At 41.9% G+C, this 27336-nt stretch overlaps 1 protein-coding gene and 1 long non-coding RNA gene across 2 annotated transcripts in view; both read left to right on the forward strand.

Moving 5' to 3' along the window:
• Positions 1-9425: 9425 nt before the first annotated feature.
• LOC131727312 (uncharacterized) lies at positions 9426-10398 on the forward strand. Its single transcript, XR_009322083.1, has 3 exons — positions 9426-9536; positions 9667-9820; positions 9974-10398. It is a non-coding gene; the product is annotated as an uncharacterized LOC131727312 (long non-coding RNA).
• Positions 10399-20686: 10288 nt separating this feature from the next.
• The window catches only part of LOC117970556 (E3 ubiquitin-protein ligase TRIM39-like), a 45021-nt gene continuing 38371 nt past the window's right edge, over positions 20687-27336 (forward strand). The window contains exons 1-3 of the mRNA XM_059018832.1: positions 20687-20905; positions 23003-23089; positions 25855-25914. Of these exons, the coding sequence (XP_058874815.1) occupies positions 25884-25914 (31 nt within the window). The 5' untranslated portion in view covers positions 20687-20905; positions 23003-23089; positions 25855-25883. The remainder of the gene's footprint in view (positions 20906-23002; positions 23090-25854; positions 25915-27336) is intronic.

A 27336-nucleotide genomic window follows, 5' to 3' on the forward strand; every position in this document is an offset into this window, starting at 1 on the left:
GCTCTGTAGTTTATAAACACATTGTAGAGCTCCATGCAGACTCTCTCACCTCCTCTCTGCTCTCCCTCAGTGTCTGAACGGATAAAACAACGCGCTCCTACCACACTACAACCCGGACCTTTCAAAATAATACAATATAACAGCGCTCTGTAGTTTATAAACACATTGTAGAGCTCCATGCAGACTCTCTCACCTCCTCTCTGCTCTCCCTCAGTGTCTGAACGGATAAAACAACGCGCTCCTACCACACTACAACCCGGACCTTTCAAAATAATACAATATAACAGCGCTCTGTAGTTTATAAACACATTGTAGAGCTCCATGCAGACTCTCTCACCTCCTCTCTGCTCTCCCTCAGTGTCTGAACGGATAAAACAACGCGCTCCTACCACACTACAACCCGGACCTTTCAAAATAATACAATATAACAGCGCTCTGTAGTTTATAAACACATTGTAGAGCTCCATGCAGACTCTCTCACCTCCTCTCTGCTCTCCCTCAGTGTCTGAACGGATAAAACAACGCGCTCCTACCACACTACAACCCGGACCTTTCAAAATAATACAATATAACAGCGCTCTGTAGTTTATAAACACATTGTAGAGCTCCATGCAGACTCTCTCACCTCCTCTCTGCTCTCCCTCAGTGTCTGAACGGATAAAACAACGCGCTCCTACCACACTACAACCCGGACCTTTCAAAATAATACAATATAACAGCGCTCTGTAGTTTATAAACACATTGTAGAGCTCCATGCAGACTCTCTCACCTCCTCTCTGCTCTCCCTCAGTGTCTGAACGGATAAAACAACGCGCTCCTACCACACTACAACCCGGACCTTTCAAAATAATACAATATAACAGCGCTCTGTAGTTTATAAACACATTGTAGAGCTCCATGCAGACTCTCTCACCTCCTCTCTGCTCTCCCTCAGTGTCTGAACGGATAAAACAACGCGCTCCTACCACACTACAACCCGGACCTTTCAAAATAATACAATATAACAGCGCTCTGTAGTTTATAAACACATTGTAGAGCTCCATGCAGACTCTCTCACCTCCTCCTGCTCTCCCTCAGTGTCTGAACGGATAAAACAACGCGCTCCTACCCACACTACAACCCGGACCTTTCAAAATAATACAATATAACAGCGCTCTGTAGTTTATAAACACATTGTAGAGCTCCATGCAGACTCTCTCACCTCCTCTCTGCTCTCCCTCAGTGTCTGAACGGATAAAACAACGCGCTCCTACCACACTACAACCCGGACCTTTCAAAATAATACAATATAACAGCGCTCTGTAGTTTATAAACACATTGTAGAGCTCCATGCAGACTCTCTCACCTCCTCTCTGCTCTCCCTCAGTGTCTGAACGGATAAAACAACGCGCTCCTACCACACTACAACCCGGACCTTTCAAAATAATACAATATAACAGCGCTCTGTAGTTTATAAACACATTGTAGAGCTCCATGCAGACTCTCTCACCTCCTCTCTGCTCTCCCTCAGTGTCTGAACGGATAAAACAACGCGCTCCTACCACACTACAACCCGGACCTTTCAAAATAATACAATATAACAGCGCTCTGTAGTTTATAAACACATTGTAGAGCTCCATGCAGACTCTCTCACCTCCTCTCTGCTCTCCCTCAGTGTCTGAACGGATAAAACAACGCGCTCCTACCACACTACAACCCGGACCTTTCAAAATAATACAATATAACAGCGCTCTGTAGTTTATAAACACATTGTAGAGCTCCATGCAGACTCTCTCACCTCCTCTCTGCTCTCCCTCAGTGTCTGAACGGATAAAACAACGCGCTCCTACCACACTACAACCCGGACCTTTCAAAATAATACAATATAACAGCGCTCTGTAGTTTATAAACACATTGTAGAGCTCCATGCAGACTCTCTCACCTCCTCTCTGCTCTCCCTCAGTGTCTGAACGGATAAAACAACGCGCTCCTACCACACTACAACCCGGACCTTTCAAAATAATACAATATAACAGCGCTCTGTAGTTTATAAACACATTGTAGAGCTCCATGCAGACTCTCTCACCTCCTCTCTGCTCTCCCTCAGTGTCTGAACGGATAAAACAACGCGCTCCTACCACACTACAACCCGGACCTTTCAAAATAATACAATATAACAGCGCTCTGTAGTTTATAAACACATTGTAGAGCTCCATGCAGACTCTCTCACCTCCTCTCTGCTCTCCCTCAGTGTCTGAACGGATAAAACAACGCGCTCCTACCACACTACAACCCGGACCTTTCAAAATAATACAATATAACAGCGCTCTGTAGTTTATAAACACATTGTAGAGCTCCATGCAGACTCTCTCACCTCCTCTCTGCTCTCCCTCAGTGTCTGAACGGATAAAACAACGCGCTCCTACCACACTACAACCCGGACCTTTCAAAATAATACAATATAACAGCGCTCTGTAGTTTATAAACATATTGTAGAGCTCCATGCAGACTCTCTCACCTCCTCTCTGCTCTCCCTCAGTGTCTGAACGGATAAAACAACGCGCTCCTACCACACTACAACCCGGACCTTTCAAAATAATACAATATAACAGCGCTCTGTAGTTTATAAACACATTGTAGAGCTCCATGCAGACTCTCTCACCTCCTCTCTGCTCTCCCTCAGTGTCTGAACGGATAAAACAACGCGCTCCTACCACACTACAACCCGGACCTTTCAAAATAATACAATATAACAGCGCTCTGTAGTTTATAAACACATTGTAGAGCTCCATGCAGACTCTCTCACCTCCTCTCTGCTCTCCCTCAGTGTCTGAACGGATAAAACAACGCGCTCCTAGCACACTACAACCCGGACCTTTCAAAATAATACAATATAACAGCGCTCTGTAGTTTATAAACACATTGTAGAGCTCCATGCAGACTCTCTCACCTCCTCTCTGCTCTCCCTCAGTGTCTGAACGGATAAAACAACGCGCTCCTACCACACTACAACCCGGACCTTTCAAAATAATACAATATAACAGCGCTCTGTAGTTTATAAACACATTGTAGAGCTCCATGCAGACTCTCTCACCTCCTCTCTGCTCTCCCTCAGTGTCTGAACGGATAAAACAACGCGCTCCTACCACACTACAACCCGGACCTTTCAAAATAATACAATATAACAGCGCTCTGTAGTTTATAAACACATTGTAGAGCTCCATGCAGACTCTCTCACCTCCTCTCTGCTCTCCCTCAGTGTCTGAACGGATAAAACAACGCGCTCCTAGCACACTACAACCCGGACCTTTCAAAATAATACAATATAACAGCGCTCTGTAGTTTATAAACACATTGTAGAGCTCCATGCAGACTCTCTCACCTCCTCTCTGCTCTCCCTCAGTGTCTGAACGGATAAAACAACGCGCTCCTACCACACTACAACCCGGACCTTTCAAAATAATACAATATAACAGCGCTCTGTAGTTTATAAACACATTGTAGAGCTCCATGCAGACTCTCTCACCTCCTCTCTCCTCTCCCTCAGTGTCTGAACGGATAAAACAACGCGCTCCTACCACACTACAACCCGGACCTTTCAAAATAATACAATATAACAGCGCTCTGTAGTTTATAAACACATTGTAGAGCTCCATGCAGACTCTCTCACCTCCTCTCTGCTCTCCCTCAGTGTCTGAACGGATAAAACAACGCGCTCCTACCACACTACAACCCGGACCTTTCAAAATAATACAATATAACAGCGCTCTGTAGTTTATAAACACATTGTAGAGCTCCATGCAGACTCTCTCACCTCCTCTCTGCTCTCCCTCAGTGTCTGAACGGATAAAACAACGCGCTCCTACCACACTACAACCCGGACCTTTCAAAATAATACAATATAACAGCGCTCTGTAGTTTATAAACACATTGTAGAGCTCCATGCAGACTCTCTCACCTCCTCTCTGCTCTCCCTCAGTGTCTGAACGGATAAAACAACGCGCTCCTACCACACTACAACCCGGACCTTTCAAAATAATACAATATAACAGCGCTCTGTAGTTTATAAACACATTGTAGAGCTCCATGCAGACTCTCTCACCTCCTCTCTGCTCTCCCTCAGTGTCTGAACGGATAAAACAACGCGCTCCTACCACACTACAACCCGGACCTTTCAAAATAATACAATATAACAGCGCTCTGTAGTTTATAAACACATTGTAGAGCTCCATGCAGACTCTCTCACCTCCTCTCTGCTCTCCCTCAGTGTCTGAACGGATAAAACAACGCGCTCCTACCACACTACAACCCGGACCTTTCAAAATAATACAATATAACAGCGCTCTGTAGTTTATAAACACATTGTAGAGCTCCATGCAGACTCTCTCACCTCCTCTCTGCTCTCCCTCAGTGTCTGAACGGATAAAACAACGCGCTCCTACCACACTACAACCCGGACCTTTCAAAATAATACAATATAACAGCGCTCTGTAGTTTATAAACACATTGTAGAGCTCCATGCAGACTCTCTCACCTCCTCTCTGCTCTCCCTCAGTGTCTGAACGGATAAAACAACGCGCTCCTACCACACTACAACCCGGACCTTTCAAAATAATACAATATAACAGCGCTCTGTAGTTTATAAACACATTGTAGAGCTCCATGCAGACTCTCTCACCTCCTCTCTGCTCTCCCTCAGTGTCTGAACGGATAAAACAACGCGCTCCTACCACACTACAACCCGGACCTTTCAAAATAATACAATATAACAGCGCTCTGTAGTTTATAAACACATTGTAGAGCTCCATGCAGACTCTCTCACCTCCTCTCTGCTCTCCCTCAGTGTCTGAACGGATAAAACAACGCGCTCCTACCACACTACAACCCGGACCTTTCAAAATAATACAATATAACAGCGCTCTGTAGTTTATAAACACATTGTAGAGCTCCATGCAGACTCTCTCACCTCCTCTCTGCTCTCCCTCAGTGTCTGAACGGATAAAACAACGCGCTCCTACCACACTACAACCCGGACCTTTCAAAATAATACAATATAACAGCGCTCTGTAGTTTATAAACACATTGTAGAGCTCCATGCAGACTCTCTCACCTCCTCTCTGCTCTCCCTCAGTGTCTGAACGGATAAAACAACGCGCTCCTACCAGACTACAACCCGGACCTTTCAAAATAATACAATATAACAGCGCTCTGTAGTTTATAAACACATTGTAGAGCTCCATGCAGACTCTCTCACCTCCTCTCTGCTCTCCCTCAGTGTCTGAACGGATAAAACAACGCGCTCCTACCACACTACAACCCGGACCTTTCAAAATAATACAATATAACAGCGCTCTGTAGTTTATAAACACATTGTAGAGCTCCATGCAGACTCTCTCACCTCCTCTCTGCTCTCCCTCAGTGTCTGAACGGATAAAACAACGCGCTCCTACCACACTACAACCCGGACCTTTCAAAATAATACAATATAACAGCGCTCTGTAGTTTATAAACACATTGTAGAGCTCCATGCAGACTCTCTCACCTCCTCTCTGCTCTCCCTCAGTGTCTGAACGGATAAAACAACGCGCTCCTACCACACTACAACCCGGACCTTTCAAAATAATACAATATAACAGCGCTCTGTAGTTTATAAACACATTGTAGAGCTCCATGCAGACTCTCTCACCTCCTCTCTGCTCTCCCTCAGTGTCTGAACGGATAAAACAACGCGCTCCTACCACACTACAACCCGGACCTTTCAAAATAATACAATATAACAGCGCTCTGTAGTTTATAAACACATTGTAGAGCTCCATGCAGACTCTCTCACCTCCTCTCTGCTCTCCCTCAGTGTCTGAACGGATAAAACAACGCGCTCCTACCACACTACAACCCGGACCTTTCAAAATAATACAATATAACAGCGCTCTGTAGTTTATAAACACATTGTAGAGCTCCATGCAGACTCTCTCACCTCCTCTCTGCTCTCCCTCAGTGTCTGAACGGATAAAACAACGCGCTCCTACCACACTACAACCCGGACCTTTCAAAATAATACAATATAACAGCGCTCTGTAGTTTAAAAACACATTGTAGAGCTCCATGCAGACTCTCTCACCTCCTCTCTGCTCTCCCTCAGTGTCTGAACGGATAAAACAACGCGCTCCTACCACACTACAACCCGGACCTTTCAAAATAATACAATATAACAGCGCTCTGTAGTTTATAAACACATTGTAGAGCTCCATGCAGACTCTCTCACCTCCTCTCTGCTCTCCCTCAGTGTCTGAACGGATAAAACAACGCGCTCCTACCACACTACAACCCGGACCTTTCAAAATAATACAATATAACAGCGCTCTGTAGTTTATAAACACATTGTAGAGCTCCATGCAGACTCTCTCACCTCCTCTCTGCTCTCCCTCAGTGTCTGAACGGATAAAACAACGCGCTCCTACCACACTACAACCCGGACCTTTCAAAATAATACAATATAACAGCGCTCTGTAGTTTATAAACACATTGTAGAGCTCCATGCAGACTCTCTCACCTCCTCTCTGCTCTCCCTCAGTGTCTGAACGGATAAAACAACGCGCTCCTACCACACTACAACCCGGACCTTTCAAAATAATACAATATAACAGCGCTCTGTAGTTTATAAACACATTGTAGAGCTCCATGCAGACTCTCTCACCTCCTCTCTGCTCTCCCTCAGTGTCTGAACGGATAAAACAACGCGCTCCTACCACACTACAACCCGGACCTTTCAAAATAATACAATATAACAGCGCTCTGTAGTTTATAAACACATTGTAGAGCTCCATGCAGACTCTCTCACCTCCTCTCTGCTCTCCCTCAGTGTCTGAACGGATAAAACAACGCGCTCCTACCACACTACAACCCGGACCTTTCAAAATAATACAATATAACAGCGCTCTGTAGTTTATAAACACATTGTAGAGCTCCATGCAGACTCTCTCACCTCCTCTCTGCTCTCCCTCAGTGTCTGAACGGATAAAACAACGCGCTCCTACCACACTACAACCCGGACCTTTAAAAATGAATATGACTTTCAATTTTAACATCGTAAACGAGCTGTTTGTAGCTCTATATTTTTCCCAGTGAATACAATTTGCATTCAGGTAACCCCCTCCCCTATGCCAGAGTTAGTATAGTCCTTTCTTTATCGTTTGCAGATATATAATGTTTTTTATACTGATATTGATATTTCCCGTCCTTTTCTTCAGAACAAGGTGTTCAAACACTAACGGTATATCCCTGATAATGTTTTTAGAAGCATGTTATGTTAATTCAACTTCCGCGCCGGTGTCACAAACAGATGCAGAATGGCGTAGGCATGCGCGCAGTTTCATAGCTTTCTCTTAGCTCCGTGAAGCCCCCCCCTCCCCCCTCCCCCCCCCCCCTTTCAAACAGCACAAACGATGAGTCATGTATCATTTGTTTGTGTCACGTTTGTGCCGGTTTGTGCCGTTGAAACAAACGTGTGTGCTGCTATAGTTTTTAAGATATTAACGATTCTTTTTTTAGGGCAGTGACGTCACTCAGCCCCCCTACAATGTCAGAATTGAACCAAACTTGTCGCATTGCTTTGTGTTACGTTTGTGCTGATCATTGATGCAAAATGAATGTTAGAGCTGTTTTCCTTCAATATTTATTCACGATTCTTTGAGAGCGAGTGAGGTCACAGTCCCCCTATAATAACGGGTTTAAATCAGATATGGGTCATTCGTTTGTGCTGATCACTGCTGCAAAATGAATGTTAGAGCTGTTTTCCTTCAATATTTATTCACGATTCTTTGAGAGCGAGTGAGGTCACAGTCCCCCTATAATAACGGGTTTAAATCAGATATGGGTCATTCGTTTGTGCTGCGTTAGTGCTGCAAAATTAACGTCATTGCTGCTTTCCTTCAATATGTATTCACACTTCTTCGATAAGAGTATGTCACTTGGTAAGCGACGCTGCTTACAGAAGTGAATACCAACAAAATAAATATGAATAGCAACGGAAGAAAGTCCAGTCTTTCTTTCATCACTGGAATAGCTTTATTCCGGTCAGAGCGAGATCCTAACACTATTTTTAGGAAAGTATAGAAAAAGTGTGTCCTCTTATTGACTTACTGTTTCACAGTGTAATGAATCTGAAACAAGTGTACACTGAGGATGCATAGGCAGTGTTGCGATATTTCTGCTTTTTTGTGCATCTCAAAATTTTCAAGTTCTACTTATTATTCAGTCCTTTTGCCTTAAGTGTACACTCTCAAACATGTTGGGTTGTTTTTGTAACCCAGCCATGGGTTCAGGTGTGTTGGGTCACTTTGTTGGGTTGGTTACCGTTCTGAGCAGGGGCAGGTCTTACCCCAGCTCGTGGGTGATTTCACTGAACCAATCACAATCCACGCCAGGTAGCTCGAGCTTCCCCACGGGCTCGCGAGTGTGAAAAGTAGTTCAAATTTCTCCTGAGGATTTGAGAAGACTGAAAGTAACAGCTACAGGTAACGGTCATATATTATATTATTATTATTATTATTATTATATATTTTTCTAATGTGGGTTTATTGTGTATCATGTTAATTAGGTGGGAGGATGTAGCGTCGAACCGCGAACATTCCAGCAACTGTGAACTTTAAGACATCCCACAGATTTTTATTTATTTGAAAGAGTAGACGGAAGTGGTGTAGTCGAGGGTATACGCAGGTAAACGGCGTGTACCCATTTTTAAATTTGGGTAATATAGCGTTTATCCACTTCTCATAAGTAGGGCTTCTCGTTTTCTGTGTTTTCCAGTTCCGCCGACTTTTTGACTCCGAATTCGGTTGATACCCGTTAAGCCATTCGTGTATCTCAATCACATCCTGAGAAACGCGTCAATAGTAACATTGATTCAATTATTTTTTCTGTGAAACAACTAAATGGGCTTATCGTAAGTCTGACTTTTTTCATTTCAAAGCAGAAGCTTATTAAAGGAGATTAGAAAAGTCGGAGTAAAACACCTAAAATCAGAAGCCCTACGCTGCGCGAGACTGACAGCTGAGAGCTCTCATTCAGAACAGCGGCGCGAGCAGGGGGGCGTGGCCACTGGACTGCGTGTTCTCTGTGTGCGTGTGCGTGTGCGTGTGCGTGTGCGTGTGCGTGTGCGTGTGAGGGAGTGCTCTGTTATTGGTTGTTTAGGTTCTGTTAATGTTCTGTTATTCGGCGCACTGGACCTGTAGGGCGGTGCTCGTATCCTTCATCCTAGCCTGTAGTTACACAATAACGATACACTCTTCAGAATTGAAGAGGAAACCCATCGTTTCTCCTTTCTTTCTTTCTTTCTTTTTATTATTATGAAAGCCCACCAATACATGGTATTTTAAATGCATTCAAGAAGTCAATTTTCATAAACCAGATTTTTCTTTTTTAAAACTGGTGTGTGTGTATTTATTTTGTATTTCTGTTTTCAGTTACAGGGATAGATGTCATGGACACAGCAACTGAGGCTCTTGTTAAACAAAAACTGGAAGAATGGAACCTCCACTCATTGAAAGAAATGTTTGAAGGTAAATTGTAATTTTAACATATATTTTATAATTTGAGACTTGCCACTATCATAAAATATACTGGGTATTTATCAATATTATAATTATTATACACACACACTTCTAAATGTTTCAGCATCTGATCTTGCAGGAAGCATGGTACCCCCAGGGAAGACACCACCATCCAGCAACTGGCTACCTTGAAGAAAGGCTAAACAACATCAGAAAACACCTAAGAAGACAGAGCCAGGACAGATCACAAAGAACTGCAGACAGAATGACAAGCAGAGCTGTGCACATGCCCAGTAATTAATACATTGGTGTATTATAAAGTAATTACATTAGCGATTATTGCTGGATTATTTCACTTCAGAGATAATGAAAAGGGTATTTCAGGAAGTCATATTTTAAGTCTGTGTGTACAGATTTATATAGTAACATTCTGTATTATTTTAAAGGTTGGGACGAACATGGTTGAATACCTTCAGCATGCAGAAGTTGACAGACCCCACCCCTTCGTGCTGCTGCTTGGAGAACGACACCATTTTTCACAAGCTTTTGTTATCTATGGACAAGCACTGGAGCAGGCATCTTTACTTAAGGCTGTTGATGTGTGCTTTAAAGCATTTTATTGCTTTGATATTTCATACCCAAAGCAGTGCTCTCCTGCTTGAGAATTTTTGCAGCACGTTGTGTATGAGGTCGCAGGTAATGAGTCTCCATCACCCAATGTTAGAATTTTAAGAAGTTTTATTTTCTCAGTTTAGGATGATGTCATTACATGTACTGCTACTCAGAGTGGTATAAATAACTAGAGCTTTTGAATCACTAACATGTAAATGTGTTTCATCTCAGATGTTTTAAATAAATATGTTAATTGTTATTTATTTATTATTTATTTCTTAGCAGACACCCTTATCCAGGGCGTTTGGATGTTCCTTTTTATAAATCAGTGTCTTTCTTAGTTGAATGGGATGAGAATATCACTTTTTAATCCTATAGTTAATCTGCAGTTTTTCATTAAGATTTTATTTTGATTGGTGCGCAACAAATATTAATAGTGTTACTTAAAGTTTTCTATGTTAACATATCGTTTCTCATAACACTTGAGTTCTCAGTTCTTGATTATTTATAGGTTTTCCATATACAGTACATCAATACTGTAGTATATCCCTGAAATGAACAATATTTTCTGAACCTGTCAAAACGAAATATACATATATACACACATACATGCTGTATAGGTCTTATGAGTATTTAGCTTTTTTGTGTTTCAGAAGTAATTATTTGATGTAAAGAACTTGACAAAACCATTATTATCTTGTAAATTATAAGGTTAATCTGTTTTTTCAAATGCGTTTTGGAAACCAATCTCAGATTATGTCTTCATAAAGACACGGTTTGGATTGATTTCCAAGCTGCATTAGAAAAAAACAACAACAACCTTATTTTACAAGGTAGGAATGGTAGCTTCAAATCATTTACATCAAATAATAGCAGGTTCTAATTTCAACCCAACTATGAAGGTTAATTTAACCCAGCAGTGATATAATATAACCCAATAAATGGGTTGTTTTTTACCCAGCGTGCTGGCTTATAACTTTAACCCAGCGCTGGGAAGGTGCAATAGTAACCCAGCGCTGGGAAGGTGCAATAGTAACCCAGCGCTGGGAAGGTGCAATAGTAACCCAGCGCTGGGAAGGTGCAATAGTAACCCAGCGCTGGGAAGGTGCAATAGTAACCCAGCGCTGGGAAGGTGCAATAGTAACCCAGCGCTGGGAAGGTGCAATAGTAACCCAGCGCTGGGAAGGTGCAATAGTAACCCAGCGCTGGGAAGGTGCAATAGTAACCCAGCGCTGGGAAGGTGCAATAGTAACCCAGCGCTTTTTGGCTTTCAACCCATGTTGGATTATTTTTAACTCAGCATTTCTTAGAGTGTGTGTGCATTATGAACACTGATATTCTGTGAAAAACCCCAATATGTACAATTGTAACGTCTCGCTCTTAGCACGAAACTAATCCCAACGACGGGATTACCTCCCTGTATCAAATATACCCAAATTATTAACAAGGGGAAGGGCGAAGCGACAGTGCATCAAGGACGCGAGATCCCCCAATAAATACACTATAGAAAAACGGGATAACCTTAAACATTTATTGGCTAAAATAATTGAAACTGTTCAACAAAACAAGATGGAAAAGAAGTTCCGAGCAAAAAAAACAAAACATAAACAAGCCAGCAAAATATCCATTGCGAGAACAAAGTAACAAAATAAAACAAAAAAACAAAACAGTCCCGCAACAAAAATAAAAAAAAAAACAACGATCTCACCAAACTCCTGGGTACCCGCTTGCTTGAAGATCCTCTCAGAATATGATGACCAGTAATCCACAAAAACTATGAACATGCACTTGAAAAACCAACACCGTCAGCAACGTGGTGCATTACAAGCCGGCTCCAGGCTTTAGCGATCGTGGGCAGCAAAGGTGAACGACACCGGCTAAACAGCCTGAAACTGAAACAAAGCACTTGCTGATAAAAAAAAAAAAAAAAAAAAAAAAATCAACTTCCAACAAGAACGACAGTCGAAGGTAAACAGGATCGCTCTACCATGGCAAACCACCCCGGGAAGAAGAACGCCGCGGACTTTTCAAAAACAAGGAATAGAGTCCCTAAACAGGAACTAAGGAGACGACAGGAACTCACAAGGCAGGTAAGCAGCTCCCCCCTATGGCGTAACAAAGGTACTATTTATACTTGTCTGAAACAATCTTTCCATTAACAACGCTGCCGCTTCCAGCGAATAAGAACCTCGAAATGTACTTGGAACCTGGCCAGGCTTCCGTGCTGCCCAATTAAGGCGCAACACATGGTACGTTTATTGTACCATGTAGAACCAAACATTCAATTTAAGTGGCAGTGCCACACAATTACTTCCCTAGTGCTGTTTACACCCCCCTTCTTAAAGGTATAATCTGGAAACACATCACTAACCATCTGACCTAGCACTGACGAATCATCTTCATCATCTTCTTCTTCTTCTGTACAGAACAATAAGGCATCGTATAACACTAGTAGTATTACAGTATGGGGTCGAGGGATTTTAATATGTAGCTATGTGTTTTAAAAAAAAAAAAAAAAAAATCAGTTCAAGTAAAAGTCTAGAAATTAAAAAAAAAATATTCAGTAGTTTTTCAGCACATATTAGTTACATATTTTCAATGAGCTGATATATAGAGGTAAGTCATTAAAAAAGACAAATATACAGGTGGGACGATTCTGTTATTGTAAAGGCGCTGTGACGTTGTCACGCGAAAAATCAGCCACTCAATTATTATAGTAAATAAACTATTATAGTAAATAAACAAGACACAGTAATGGTAAACAATGTGCCCGATATTTTCTTATCTTTGTTAAACTGATTAAAGGCACCAGCAAAAATGGGTACTTGCTCAAAAGTAAGATTTCAAATGATTTTTGACAGAGTCTATAGAAAACTAAAGCGCTTTTGTGGTACTTGTCGTGTAGGACTTTTCTGGTACTGTAGTACTTTTTTTAGTATGCCTGTACTCCTTTGTAATGCTGGTCCTACTACAGAAGGTGCTGGTTCTGTTATTGGATTCTGTATAAAGTGTTGTTTAATACTCGGCACTTTTCATCTGAATTACTGCAAGAACCAAGCAGCAGCACAACCACGTGGCTCAAGGACATGAAGCTGAAAACTCAGCTTTACAATGTGTGTTTTATTCTGAAATGCACTATTTTTCAGTTACTTTTGTAACTGTTGAACACCTACAGACTATAATAAAACATTACTTTCACTCGCAGTTTTTCGCTATTGTTACCTCAAGAAGACATCAGACAAAATATTAAAACAGAAGCCCTTTTTATTAAATGATAAAATGTAACATATATTTTATTAAATGATAAAATGTGACAGTTGGATTCACTCTCAGTATGTGCAGTGGATTGCCTCGATTGCCTCGGCGTTTGCACACGTGTTTAAACGCTTTACTCAAACGTCTGCCCGCTCCAGGAATTCCTTCTTTACTGCATCTATAACAGTATAAAGGCAGCCGATTATGGAACCCTGTCACATTGAAAATGAAATGCCAATTGAAAATATTATTGAACAGTAGGTAATAAAAATGGGTTTAAACCTTTTCCAGGTTTAATTGAATGTATGCATAGATAAGAAAATACATCGTATTTATTGAAAAGGGACATGTTTATAAAATGCAAAGGAAATAGATCAAAACTGAAAATATAAAAATAAGAGTATTTAGATTGGCAAAAATGAACAATTTCCTGTGGCTGAGTTATGTGCCAAAAGTTTTTATTCAAATACTGATGTTTTCAATAATAATAATAATAATAATAATAATAATAATAATAATAATAATAATAATAATATTTTCGTCGATGATGACGATATCAATGCTATTTTAAAATAAATAAATAAACGTTTGGCAACGAGACTAATTAACTAACGTTAGCTTCAGCTGCACAAACGAAGTCTGGTTCTGTCCCGACACTGTAGGGGGGGTGAGTGACGTCACTGCGCTAAGATAACAGTGGGCGCGTTGAGTAAGTGAGCCGCTCAGAGTGAGAGCCGCTCAGAGTGAGAGCCGCTCAGAAAGCACACCGAGCAGATTTAAATGACTTCACACTCTGGGTATGTTAAGTAAGTGAGCCTCTCAGAGTGAGGACGCTCTGAAAGCACACCGAGCAGATTTAAATGACTTCACACTCTGGGTATGTTAAGTAAGTGAGCCTCTCAGAGTGAGGACGCTCTGAAAGCACACCGAGCAGATTTAAATGACTTCACACTCTGGGTATGTTAAGTAAGTGAGCCTCTCAGAGTGAGGACGCTCTGAAAGCACACCGAGCAGATTTAAATGACTTCACACTCTGGGTATGTTAAGTAAGTGAGCCTCTCAGAGTGAGGACGCTCTGAAAGCACACCGAGCAGATTTAAATGACTTCACACTCTGGGTATGTTAAGTAAGTGAGCCTCTCAGAGTGAGGACGCTCTGAAAGCACACCGAGCAGATTTAAATGACTTCACACTCTGGGTATGTTAAGTAAGTGAGCCTCTCAGAGTGAGGACGCTCTGAAAGCACACCGAGAAGATTTAAATGACTTCACACTCTGGGTATGTTAAGTAAGTGAGCCTCTCAGAGTGAGAGCCGCTCAGAAAGCACACCGAGCAGATTTAAATGACTTCACACTCTGGGTATGTTAAGTAAGTGAGCCTCTCAGAGTGAGGACGCACTGAAAGCACACTGAGCAGATTTAAATGACTTCACACTCTGGGTATGTTAAGTAAGTGAGCCGCTCAGAGTGAGGACGCACTGAAAGCACACTGAGCAGATTTAAATGACTTCACACTCTGGGTATGTTAAGTAAGTGAGCCGCTCAGAGTGAGGACGCACTGAAAGCACACTGAGCAGATTTAAATGACTTCACACTCTGGGTATGTTAAGTAAGTGAGCCGCTCAGAGTGAGGACGCTCTGAAAGCACACCGAGCAGATTTAAATGACTTCACACTCTGGGTATGTTAAGTAAGTGAGCCGCTCAGAGTGAGGACGCTCTGAAAGCACACCGAGCAGATTTAAATGACTTCACACTCTGGGTATGTTAAGTAAGTGAGCCTCTCAGAGTGAGGACGCTCTGAAAGCACACCGAGCAGATTTAAATGACTTCACACTCTGGGTATGTTAAGTAAGTGAGCCTCTCAGAGTGAGGACGCTCTGAAAGCACACCGAGCAGATTTAAATGACTTCACACTCTGGGTACGTTAAGTAAGTGAGCCTCTCAGAGTGAGGACGCTCTGAAAGCACACCGAGCAGATTTAAATGACTTCACACTCTGGGTATGTTAAGTAAGTGAGCCTCTCAGAGTGAGGATGCTCTGAAAGCACACCGAGAAGATTTAAATGACTTCACACTCTGGGTATGTTAAGTAAGTGAGCCTCTCAGAGTGAGGACGCTCTGAAAGCACACCGAGCAGATTTAAATGACTTCACACTCTGGGTATGTTAAGTAAGTGAGCCTCTCAGAGTGAGGACGCTCTGAAAGCACACCGAGCAGATTTAAATGACTTCACACTCTGGGTATGTTAAGTAAGTGAGCCGCTCAGAGTGAGGACGCTCTGAAAGCACACCGAGCAGATTTAAATGACTTCACACTCTGGGTATGTTAAGTAAGTGAGCCTCTCAGAGTGAGGACGCTCTGAAAGCACACTGAGCAGATTTAAATGACTTCACACTCTGGGTATGTTAAGTAAGTGAGCCTCTCAGAGTGAGGACGCTCAGAAAGCACACCGAGCAGATTTAAATGACTTCACACTCTGGGTATGTTAAGTAAGTGAGCCTCTCAGAGTGAGGACGCTCTGAAAGCACACCGAGCAGATTTAAATGACTTCACACTCTGGGTATGTTAAGTAAGTGAGCCTCTCAGAGTGAGGACGCTCTGAAAGCACACCGAGCAGATTTAAATGACTTCACACTGTGGGTATGTTAAGTAAGTGAGCCTCTCAGAGTGAGGACGCTCTGAAAGCACACTGAGCAGATTTAAATGACTTCACACTCTGGGTACGTTAAGTAAGTGAGCCTCTCAGAGTGAGGACGCTCTGAAAGCACACTGAGCAGATTTAAATGACTTCACACTCTGGGTATGTTAAGTAAGTGAGCCTCTCAGAGTGAGGACGCTCTGAAAGCACACCGAGCAGATTTAAATGACTTCACACTCTGGGTATGTTAAGTAAGTGAGCCTCTCAGAGTGAGGACGCTCTGAAAGCACACTGAGCAGATTTAAATGACTTCACACTCTGGGTATGTTAAGTAAGTGAGCCTCTCAGAGTGAGGACGCTCTGAAAGCACACCGAGCAGATTTAAATGACTTCACACTCTGGGTATGTTAAGTAAGTGAGCCTCTCAGAGTGAGGACGCTCTGAAAGCACACCGAGCAGATTTAAATGACTTCACACTCTGGGTATGTTAAGTAAGTGAGCCTCTCAGAGTGAGGACGCTCTGAAAGCACACCGAGCAGATTTAAATGACTTCACACTCTGGGTATGTTAAGTAAGTGAGCCGCTCAGAGTGAGGACGCTCTGAAAGCACACCGAGCAGATTTAAATGACTTCACACTCTGGGTATGTTAAGTAAGTGAGCCTCTCAGAGTGAGGACGCTCTGAAAGCACACCGAGCAGATTTAAATGACTTCACACTCTGGGTATGTTAAGTAAGTGAGCCTCTCAGAGTGAGGACGCTCCGAAAGCACACCGAGCAGATTTAAATGACTTCACACTCTGGGTATGTTAAGTAAGTGAGCCTCTCAGAGTGAGGACGCTCTGAAAGCACACCGAGCAGATTTAAATGACTTCACACTCTGGGTATGTTAAGTAAGCGAGCCTCTCAGAGTGAGGACGCTCTGAAAGCACACCGAGCAGATTTAAATGACTTCACACTCTGGGTATGTTAAGTAAGCGAGCCTCTCAGAGTGAGGACGCTCTGAAAGCACACCGAGCATATTTAAATGACTTCACACTCTGGGTATGTTAAGTAAGTGAGCCTCTCAGAGTGAGGACGCTCTGAAAGCACACCGAGCAGATTTAAATGACTTCACACTCTGGGTATGTTAAGTAAGTGAGCCTCTCAGAGTGAGAGCCGCTCAGAAAGCACACCGAGCAGATTTAAATGACTTCACACTCTGGGTATGTTAAGTAAGTGAGCCTCTCAGAGTGAGGACGCTCTGAAAGCACACCGAGCAGATTTAAATGACTTCACACTCTGGGTATGTTAAGTAAGTGAGCCTCTCAGAGTGAGGACGCTCCGAAAGCACACCGAGCAGATTTAAATGACTTCACACTCTGGGTATGTTAAGTAAGTGAGCCTCTCAGAGTGAGGACGCTCTGAAAGCACACCGAGCAGATTTAAATGACTTCACACTCTGGGTATGTTAAGTAAGTGAGCCTCTCAGAGTGAGGACGCTCTGAAAGCACACCGAGCGGATTTAAATGACTTCACACTCTGGGTATGTTAAGTAAGTGAGCCTCTCAGAGTGAGGACGCTCTGAAAGCACACCGAGCAGATTTAAATGACTTCACACTCTGGGTATCTTAAGTAAGTGAGCCTCTCAGAGTGAGGACGCTCTGAAAGCACACCGAGCAGATTTAAATGACTTCACACTCTGGGTATCTTAAGTAAGTGAGCCTCTCAGAGTGAGGACGCTCTGAAAGCACACCGAGCAGATTTAAATGACTTCACACTCTGGGTATGTTAAGTAAGTGAGCCGCTCAGAGTGAGGACGCTCTGAAAGCACACCGAGCAGATTTAAATGACTTCACACTCTGGGTATGTTAAGTAAGTGAGCCGCTCAGAGTGAGGACGCTCTGAAAGCACACCGAGCAGATTTAAATGACTTCACACTCTGGGTATGTTAAGTAAGTGAGCCTCTCAGAGTGAGGACGCTCTGAAAGCACACCGAGCAGATTTAATTGACTTCACACTCTGGGTACGTTAAGTAAGTGAGCCTCTCAGAGTGAGGATGCTCTGAAAGCACACCGAGCAGATTTAAATGACTTCATATTTAAAATGGTGAATAATGATGATTTGCTTGTTTGTGTTTCTGAGGTGATGGTCGATGAAATGGCCCCGTGTGAAGTTACTGTCCCCTGCTGTACCTCGCTGAGTTCGGCGCTCTGTTTGGACTGAACCTCATATCTGGCTGTGTTTAATACCGACAATACCGACGTTAATAATGAATAATATTAATACTACAAGCCTAATAATAATAATACATTAATAACTATAAAACAGCTCTACATTAAAAAAATGAAATTAAATGCTACAAATTCGAAAACAATTTTTACCATGTTATTTGGCCAATTTAATACATAACTTCATAAGTCGAAACCAGTTCATCGCTCTTGACAGACGTATTTGTCAATCCTGCCTGTGATCTCCTTGTTTCCTGCAGGTGTCCATTCCGTCCGCTCACTCTGATCCCTGATGAGAAATGCTCAGGAGCGGCTCTGAGCGGCTCAGCGGGAGCGGCACGGAGCGAGGCGTGAAGCTGATTCTTTTACTGAGCCGCTCACTTACTTAACAAACCCACTGTAAGTTTCAGCCTCTTCATAAGTTGAGTGATTTTTGCTTCCAGTTATTTTCAAGTGTTTTGGTTCAAATCAGACTGAAGTAGACGTGGATTATTATTTTTTTAACAATTCTTCAGTATGTTGAGCTTCATCAAATGTAATCAAGATTCAAACATGATCTTGTTTAAATAATCCTAGGGAAATGGCACAACTGGGCCTGCACAGGATTTGATACACGTTGAAAAAACAAGACTCCACTTCCATAGTCAGTAGTTCATGTTTGCCCAGCACTTGTAGACCAGATTCCCGTCTCTTAGACATTTTTACATGTATGTCAAACTTTTATCAATGGCTACTACTGCAAGGTCCAGGCCTTGGTACTCTCCCGCCTAGACTACTGCAACTCCCTCCTGGCTGGCCTCCCTGCGTCCGCCACCCGTCCGCTCCAGCTCATCCAGAACTCCGCTGCCCGCCTAGTGTTCTCTCTGCCTCGCTTCTCCCACGCAACTCCACTACTCCGCTCACTCCACTGGCTCCCGATCACCGCTTGCATCCAGTTCAAGACTCTTGTACTAGCCTACAGATGCCTTGACCAGACTGCACCCAGCTACCTCCAGACCCTCATCTCTCCCTACACCCCCACTCGACCTCTGCGCTCCGCCTGCACTAGAAGACTGGCTCTACCTCCGCTACGCTCCCCTGCTTCCAGAGCCCGCTCCTTCTCCACCCTTGCTCCGCAGTGGTGGAATGACCTTCCTACAGATGTCAGGACTGCCCAGTCCCTGACCACATTTCGGCGCCTCCTTAAGACTCACCTCTTCAAACAGCACCTGTAGAACTCCTCTGTTTGTATCCTGGGACACTATCACCCTTCCTTAAATTAGCTTTATTTGCTCTTATCTGCCCCCTATTTTACTGCATTTAATCCTGTACTTCATAGTACTGTAATCTGCCAAGTGTTTAATCTGTAGTATTTTGTATTTAATCATATCCTGATGTAGCTATCACTGACACTTATCTGCTGTATTATTGAATTGTATTTTGTCACACTTGTACTTGCTTGAACCAAAGTCATTGTATTTATCTTGCTCTTAATTGTATTATTACTTGTACTGTGATTCTTGAAATGTATTTGCTTACGATTGTAAATCGCCCTGGATAAGGGCGTCTGCTAAGAAATAAATAATAATAATAATAATAATAATAATAATAATAATAATAATAATAATAATAATAATAATAATAATAATAATAATAATAATATTAAAATGTACATGCCATTGATTTTAACCACATCATGTGTAATATGAGGTCTGCTGCTGTATTATTATTATTATTATTATTGTTGTTGTTTCTGCTACAGGTCACGTTCACACGTCCATTGTCCCCCATATTTTATAATGATAAATAAATCTAACTACCTCGACAGATTGATATAATATAATGTGTCAACTATAAGGAAAACCTCAAGTTCTTTACAAAATGACAAGAATTACAGATGACATGAAAATCACGTGATGCAGAAATGTCATTGGATATTAAAAAAGGTTTTTATTTTATTTTATTTTTCGTTTTGCTGGGATACTTGTCAGGTCGGTGATACCATAAGTATAGAGTTTAGAATCATAAACCGTGCATTTAAACTGCCAGTATAACACATGTATTATTTCACTGTCAAAATACACACCTTTAACACTGCCTGTTTTTATTGATATGCATTTCAAAATATTTGTGTTAACCGTTGTGTAAATACTGAATACCATTCTGAATATGAATACAGCTGATTTATAAATTGTACATAATATCTTAGAATACTACATACATATTTCATAATTTTGTGTATCAGCCTCCACACAAAGCCGAGCGCAGTGCGGTATACTGTAATGATGCTGCAGTCAGTGTGCCCGGACTGCACCTGAACCATCTTAAAAACACGAAGCCTCCAATAAGCTCATTTGTAAAAGTTAGTAAAGAATGGCGCTATATAATCTAAGGAAGCTGAATGTGAACTCCTAGCTGGAGCAACGAGAGAGGGAGAGAGGGGGCGGGGCAGAGAAGGAGGCGGAGACGCTGCTAGGCAACCGGCTCCTGAACATTCCACTCCGCTGAGCAGAGACCGTTAGGATTTAAAAATGCCAAAGTTCCGAGCGGCGTCAGGCGCTTCGTTTAATTAACACACCGTTGTTGATATTTTAATTTTGAAGGTAACCAGATTTTAAATACTCAAATACTAATAATATTTCAGTTCCAGACCGTTTTCCAACAAATAAAAGAAGGTACGATATTAAGGTACGGTATTATATTAAGACTAAGCCTACGAATGTAATTCAAGTTGGTGCTGCAGTTTGCTGTAAACGTTTTTCTGTAGAAAATGTTGTTGGATTTCTTTTTTTTAATATTAATATTTCATTGTTTTCACAAAATAACATCCATACATTATCAGTTCATCTGCTAGTGTAATCAAATAATAAATATTATTCAGTAATTCATACATAATTAAAATGAAAGACTAAACGAATGTGGTACAGTTTGGTGTATAATTTATTTTAAAAATGTTGTAGTGTTTCTTTTTTAAAAATATTTCATTGTTTTCACAAAATAACATCCATACATTATCAGTTCATCTGCTAGTGTAATGAAATCACAGTATTAGTCAGTAAAGCCCCTTTCACGCTGGCATGCTCTACCCGGGTCAGGACCCGGTGCCACGCTGGTCGGCTATGTGATTTCACACGGTGTTTGTTAAAGCAGGGTTGCCCTGGGTGACAGACGCCTGTGCACAATGCGCATACCATTACGGACGCATCCATGCAAGTTTCTCTGGATTGAACCGTCAGCTCAAATGATGATTAGAGCAAATGTTTGTACATCCCTGCTGCAATCTGGCTCATGCTGTGTCTCCATCAACAGGTCAAACCCAGGTCAAAGCGTGTCAACCCACATCCTGAGGTGGGTCGCTGGGTTTCACACTATGCAGGATTGTGACCCGGGTAGCCAGGACCCGGGTAGGGTACATAGACACACTGTGGTAACTTTAAGAAGTTAAAATGAAAGGCTTGATTAATATTTAACCAAACAAATAAATAACTACATTAATAACACTATGAAACAAAAATATGTTTTGGTAGCTCATACTTATTTAAATTACAAAATATTATGCGTTTTGTGACAGAGACAAAGTGATTCTTGGTGATACATCTCCCTCCTGGACTCGATGACCAGACAATTCATTCCCAGGGTTAGGCGGAAGTTGGTCATCTAGAAAGGGGGCGGAGCTCCTGTACATTATCGACCCTGAAGGGAAATGATGTGGCAGCCGCGGATTGGAGGAGCTGTTGCACTCGTTAACCAAGGGGTCATGATAGATGGTACAAAAGGGGACGGAGCGATGTGATCTGTTCCTTTGTAATGGTTAAAGCTAACTGGAAGGAGAACTGTATTGTGAACTGTGAGTGTTTTGTTTGTCGTGTCTAAATTGTACTTGTTTGTTATTTAGACGGCTAACACGATCCGGAGCTGTCGCCAAAGGCCAGCACTAGGAGGGTGTGGACAAGAACAGAGATTTTCTTTCAAGCATAAAGGAGGTAAATCACATGAATACTGTATTTCTGTATCTTCTGGCGGATTGATTAGGAGCAGTGATTAAACAGTTTGAAAGATAACATCCAAAGCTCTTTTTGTATTGTTTTGTATTGTTTGTTAAAAGAAGCCGTGTTCCGATTGGAAAAGAGACATGTGGAACAAATAAACATACAGGTACCGTCCTGTTTAAACCCCTCCTTTTATCCACCAAAGACGTGTTAGGAACCCAGAACTGTATTCAGTTATACTTAGTGTTCCACATTTTCCGTTTTTATCTTAACACATTTTTCCAGGGATTTTTTTGGAGTTTATCTTACATATATTAAAATAGGGATAAAATCAGTAAAGATTTGTTTTTAATTGAAACATCAGGAAAATAATCTCAGTATACACACTGCATCAGCTGAGGATCCAGTAACGTGGTGCGTAGGTCAGGCAAGTCCAGTGCATAGTAGGAGTGGATCAAGAGATCTACAAGTGCAGTCTAAGCAGGGGGGTGTGTCTCCCAAGCGCTGAAAATCATGTGCCACAATCTTCACCTCTGTACTGTGTACCGTGTTCTCAGCTATGACACTGCATAGTGGCACAAGCACTGACTTTGAGTGATCAAAGCCATTTGAATTACAGGCAATGTATCTGTCAGTCTATCTGTTACCTGTTTAGTGAGAGGATTGAGAGGCATGTGACTGAGCCTGCTGTCAGTGCCACCTTGCCCCTAGCTTTGGAGTTGAAACAGAGAAAGTTAACATTCAGGTCTTTCAGGATTACTTGCCATTAGTTCACCTGTATGGATTGTGCTTTCAGTTTCTACAGTCGCAGCAGAGAGACACCCAGCATTGAAAAGAAGACCCTGACACTGAGAAGCTGTGTGGGACTCACACCTTTTAAAAGGTAAGTTACAATGTTGTTTTATTAAGGAAATGTGTAGAAAGGACCTTAAAATGTAACAACTTCTTAGAGCTGATTGATTTGAAACCTGTTCCCTGTAGAGGAACAACAGGGCATATTGTGAAGCCAGAGCAAAAGCAAAGGCCCATTTTCAGATAGTTTTATAATGTTCATACGATTTTAATCCTAACAGGAAACTAGATTTTGTGAATAAAAACAAAGCACAACAATGATCATGTTGAAACCACAGAATCTAAACCCTGTATCGAGAAAGGCTGCATTCTGTCATTTTAATGTTATTTTATGTTGCTGTAACATGACCCGTATGTTGATTTCTGGCACTTCTGGTGAGGAGGAGTCAGAAAACAGTGTGTGAGACGTGATGGTGATAATCGTAATGAAACAGTAGGGTTCATGTATAAGTTAATACGTTGTGTGTCGGGTGTATCTTATTGTATAAGAGATGTTATTTCATGCATTTAGTGAGACAGGACCACAAAGCACAGCTAAGGAAGAATCTCCACAAAAACACAATAACTAAACATACAACAAAGGTTTTATTTTGAATTGTGTGAATGTTCTGTACACAGGATGGCATCTGTATAAGGGATAGCCTGTCATAGGGATGTGTTGTACAAGGGATAGCCTGTCACAGGGATGTGTTGTATAAGGGATATCCTGTCACAGGGATGTGTTGTACAAGGGATAGCCTGTCATAGGGATGTGTTGTACAAGGGATAGCCTGTCACAGGGATGTGTTGTATAAGGGAGAGCCTGTCACAGGGATGTGTTGTACAAGGGAGAGCCTGTCACAGGGATGTGTTATATAAGGGAGAGCCTGTCACAGGGATGTGTTGTACAAGGGAGAGCCTGTCACAGGGATGTGTTGTATAAGGGAGAGCCTGTCACAGGGATGTGTTGTATAAGGGATAGCCTGTCACAGGGATGTGTTGTATAAGGGATATCCTGTCACAGGGATGTGTTGTATAAGGGATAGCCTGTCACAGGGATGTGTTATATAAGGGAGAGCCTGTCACAGGGATGTGTTGTATAAGGGAGAGCCTGTCACAGGGATGTGTTGTATAAGGGAGAGCCTGTCACAGTGATGTGTTGTATAAGGGATAGCCTGTCACAGGGATGTGTTATATAAGGGAGAGCCTGTCACAGGGATGTGTTGTATAAGGGAGAGCCTGTCACAGGGATGTGTTGTATAAGGGAGAGCCTGTCACAGGGATGTGTTGTACAAGGGAGAGCCTGTCACAGGGATGTGTTGTACAAGGGAGAGCCTGTCACAGGGATGTGTTGTATAAGGGAGAGCCTGTCACAGGGATGTGTTGTACAAGGGAGAGCCTGTCACAGGGATGTGTTGTATAAGGGATAGCCTGTCACAGTGATGTGTTGTATAAGGGATAGCCTGTCACAGGGATGTGTTATATAAGGGAGAGCCTGTCACAGGGATGTGTTGTATAAGGGAGAGCCTGTCACAGGGATGTGTTGTATAAGGGAGAGCCTGTCACAGGGATGTGTTGTACAAGGGAGAGCCTGTCACAGGGATGTGTTGTACAAGGGAGAGCCTGTCACAGGGATGTGTTGTATAAGGGAGAGCCTGTCACAGGGATGTGTTGTACAAGGGAGAGCCTGTCACAGGGATGTGTTGTACAAGGGAGAGCCTGTCACAGGGATGTGTTGTATAAGGGAGAGCCTGTCACAGGGATGTGTTGTATAAGGGATAGCCTGTCAGAGTGATGTGTTGTATAAGGGATAGCCTGTCACAGGGATGTGTTGATTTCGTGATTACAATTGAAGTAGAGAAACATACAATACAGTTGTATACCGTATGTGTTATGCTTTCATCATCTTAAAACCGAAAAGCTGCATTCAGTCACTGGTCAAAGTGAAGGGTACTGTTAGATTTAATTACAGACCACACCCTGACCCTTGAATTACTCTAAAATAAAATACACACGAAAAAGAATGAAAACCCTTTAGAATTAGAAGAGATGTATATTTTTTATCAGCTGAGGTTTTATTTAATAAGAATTTTACTGTCATCCCTGATTTTACTGTGATCTGTGTGTAATGGGTGTTAAAGTCAGGTCTGGGGTTATACAAATGATCCAATGAGCTTTTCCAACATTATACACATTTATTTAACTTCTTCCTTGTTGCTGCTTATATTGTTTGTTTGTGTGTAAAGAACATGAACCGGTTTGAGCTTCAGTGCTGAAGCATTCAGGCATGTCTGCACAACCCACTGCCTGAGCTGGGCAGGACGCCAGCAACATGTTACAGCTTCATTCTAACATTACAAGAATATATTAAAAAAACAACTGTACTGAGATGGTATCTCTGGGTTTATTTATTTATTAAAAATGTTCAGTCTTAATACCTGCAGGTTCCCAACCACACTAAGTGAAAGACAGGAATTTCAGACAGAATTAAATACCCATCAGAATATAATCCCTGCTTCCCAATCACAGAGAGACAAAGGTGTTTGAGAGGAAACAAATCAGAGTGGAAGCTGGGACTACTTCTAGTCACAAGTTCCCTGTGGGTAGAAGCCTTTATCATTTATATATATATATATATATATATATATATATATATATATATATATATATATATATATATATATATAGATAGATAGATATGATAATAAGTCAGTGTATGTACATATTAAATGCCACTTCTCTTTATCTTCCATGTGGTTCTATACAGCTGAGTGGACATTGTTCCTGATCTTGTTTTCTTGTTGTGTGTCTGATCAGTTGCTGGTGTGGGATGATCAGTAGAGAAGATGGAAAAGAAAAATGCAGACCAGGAAACTGGTAAGAACACAATGATATGTATCATCTCTGTCACAGACAACAATGAATGCTCTTCTAGTGCAGTGCTTCTCAACTCCGGTCCTGGGGACACACTGTCCTGCTGGATTATGTTCCAACCGAGCTCTCAATTACTTAACTGAAACCTTAATTGAACTAATAATTTGCTTAATTTTACTTTTTAAATTAATTAGTTTACAAAATGTTGGAGAATTCAAGTTCCTTATAAAAATGTATATTTAACTTGAAATCTCCAACTCTTTAAAAAAGCTCTGATTAGTTCCATTGAGGTTTTCAATTAAGTAACCGAGAGCTCGGTTGGAACAAAAACCAGCAGGACCATGGGTCCCCAGGACCGGAGTTGAGAACCACTGATCTAGTGTAAAGATAAACATCATTGTGGATATAGAACTAGAAGAGGCTCTCCAAGAGAAAGACCTCAGTGTTGTAATAGACTCATCGCTGTCAGCAACCACACAGTGTGGGGAAGCAATCAAAAAGACAAACACAATGCTGGGGTATTTAAAATCTCAAAAGGAGTTGACATAGTTTAGTCTAACCCAGGGGTGGGCAATTCCAGTCCTGGAGGGTCGGTGTCCCTCTTGGCTTTTGTTCCAACTGTGCTCTAAATTAATTAATTACACCAATAATTGGTAATAATTGGTCCAATTATGTAATTTAGGGCAAAGTTGGAACAAAAGCCAGGAGGGACACCGGCCCTCCAGGACCAGAGTTTCCCACCCCTGGTCTAACCAATTCTTTAAGCGCAGTGCAGAAACCAGGACCAGAGGACGCAATTGGAAATTAAGTGGAGGGAGACTCAGGACATTTTCTTATGTTCCTAAAGTGCTAATATCCTAACAAATATTGAAACAAATGTCCATACCTCTCATTGGTAAAACAACATCCCTTTTCTTGTACATTTTTTGGTTTGTTTTTGACTGTGATAGCAGCGCATTACTCCTGCCTCCACACTGTAGATTCACTCTCTCTGTGCAGCAGGTATTAGGACATCACCAGCCATCACCACCATATTAACCACTGGCTCTCACTTCACTACAGTAAAACCTCCACACTGTAGATTCACTCTCCCTGTGCAGCATGTATCAGGACTGCATCGGCTTGGAGTGATTGTTCCACAGCGACTGATCTGGGGTCAGTTTACCTGAAACACACGACAGTAACACTGATATTTACAATTCTGAACTCCACAAACCTGCAATCTGAATCACACGACAGTAACACTGATATTTACAATTCTAAACTCCACAAACCTGCAATCTGAAACCCACGACAGTAACACTGATATTTACAATTCTAAACTCCACAAACCTGCAATCTGAAACACGACAGTAACACTGATATTTACAATTCTGAACTCCACAAACCTGCAATCTGAAACACACGACAGTAACACTGATATTT

Source organism: Acipenser ruthenus, unplaced genomic scaffold, assembly GCF_902713425.1.
Source record: "Acipenser ruthenus unplaced genomic scaffold, fAciRut3.2 maternal haplotype, whole genome shotgun sequence".
Taxonomy (NCBI): Eukaryota; Metazoa; Chordata; class Actinopteri; order Acipenseriformes; family Acipenseridae; genus Acipenser; species Acipenser ruthenus.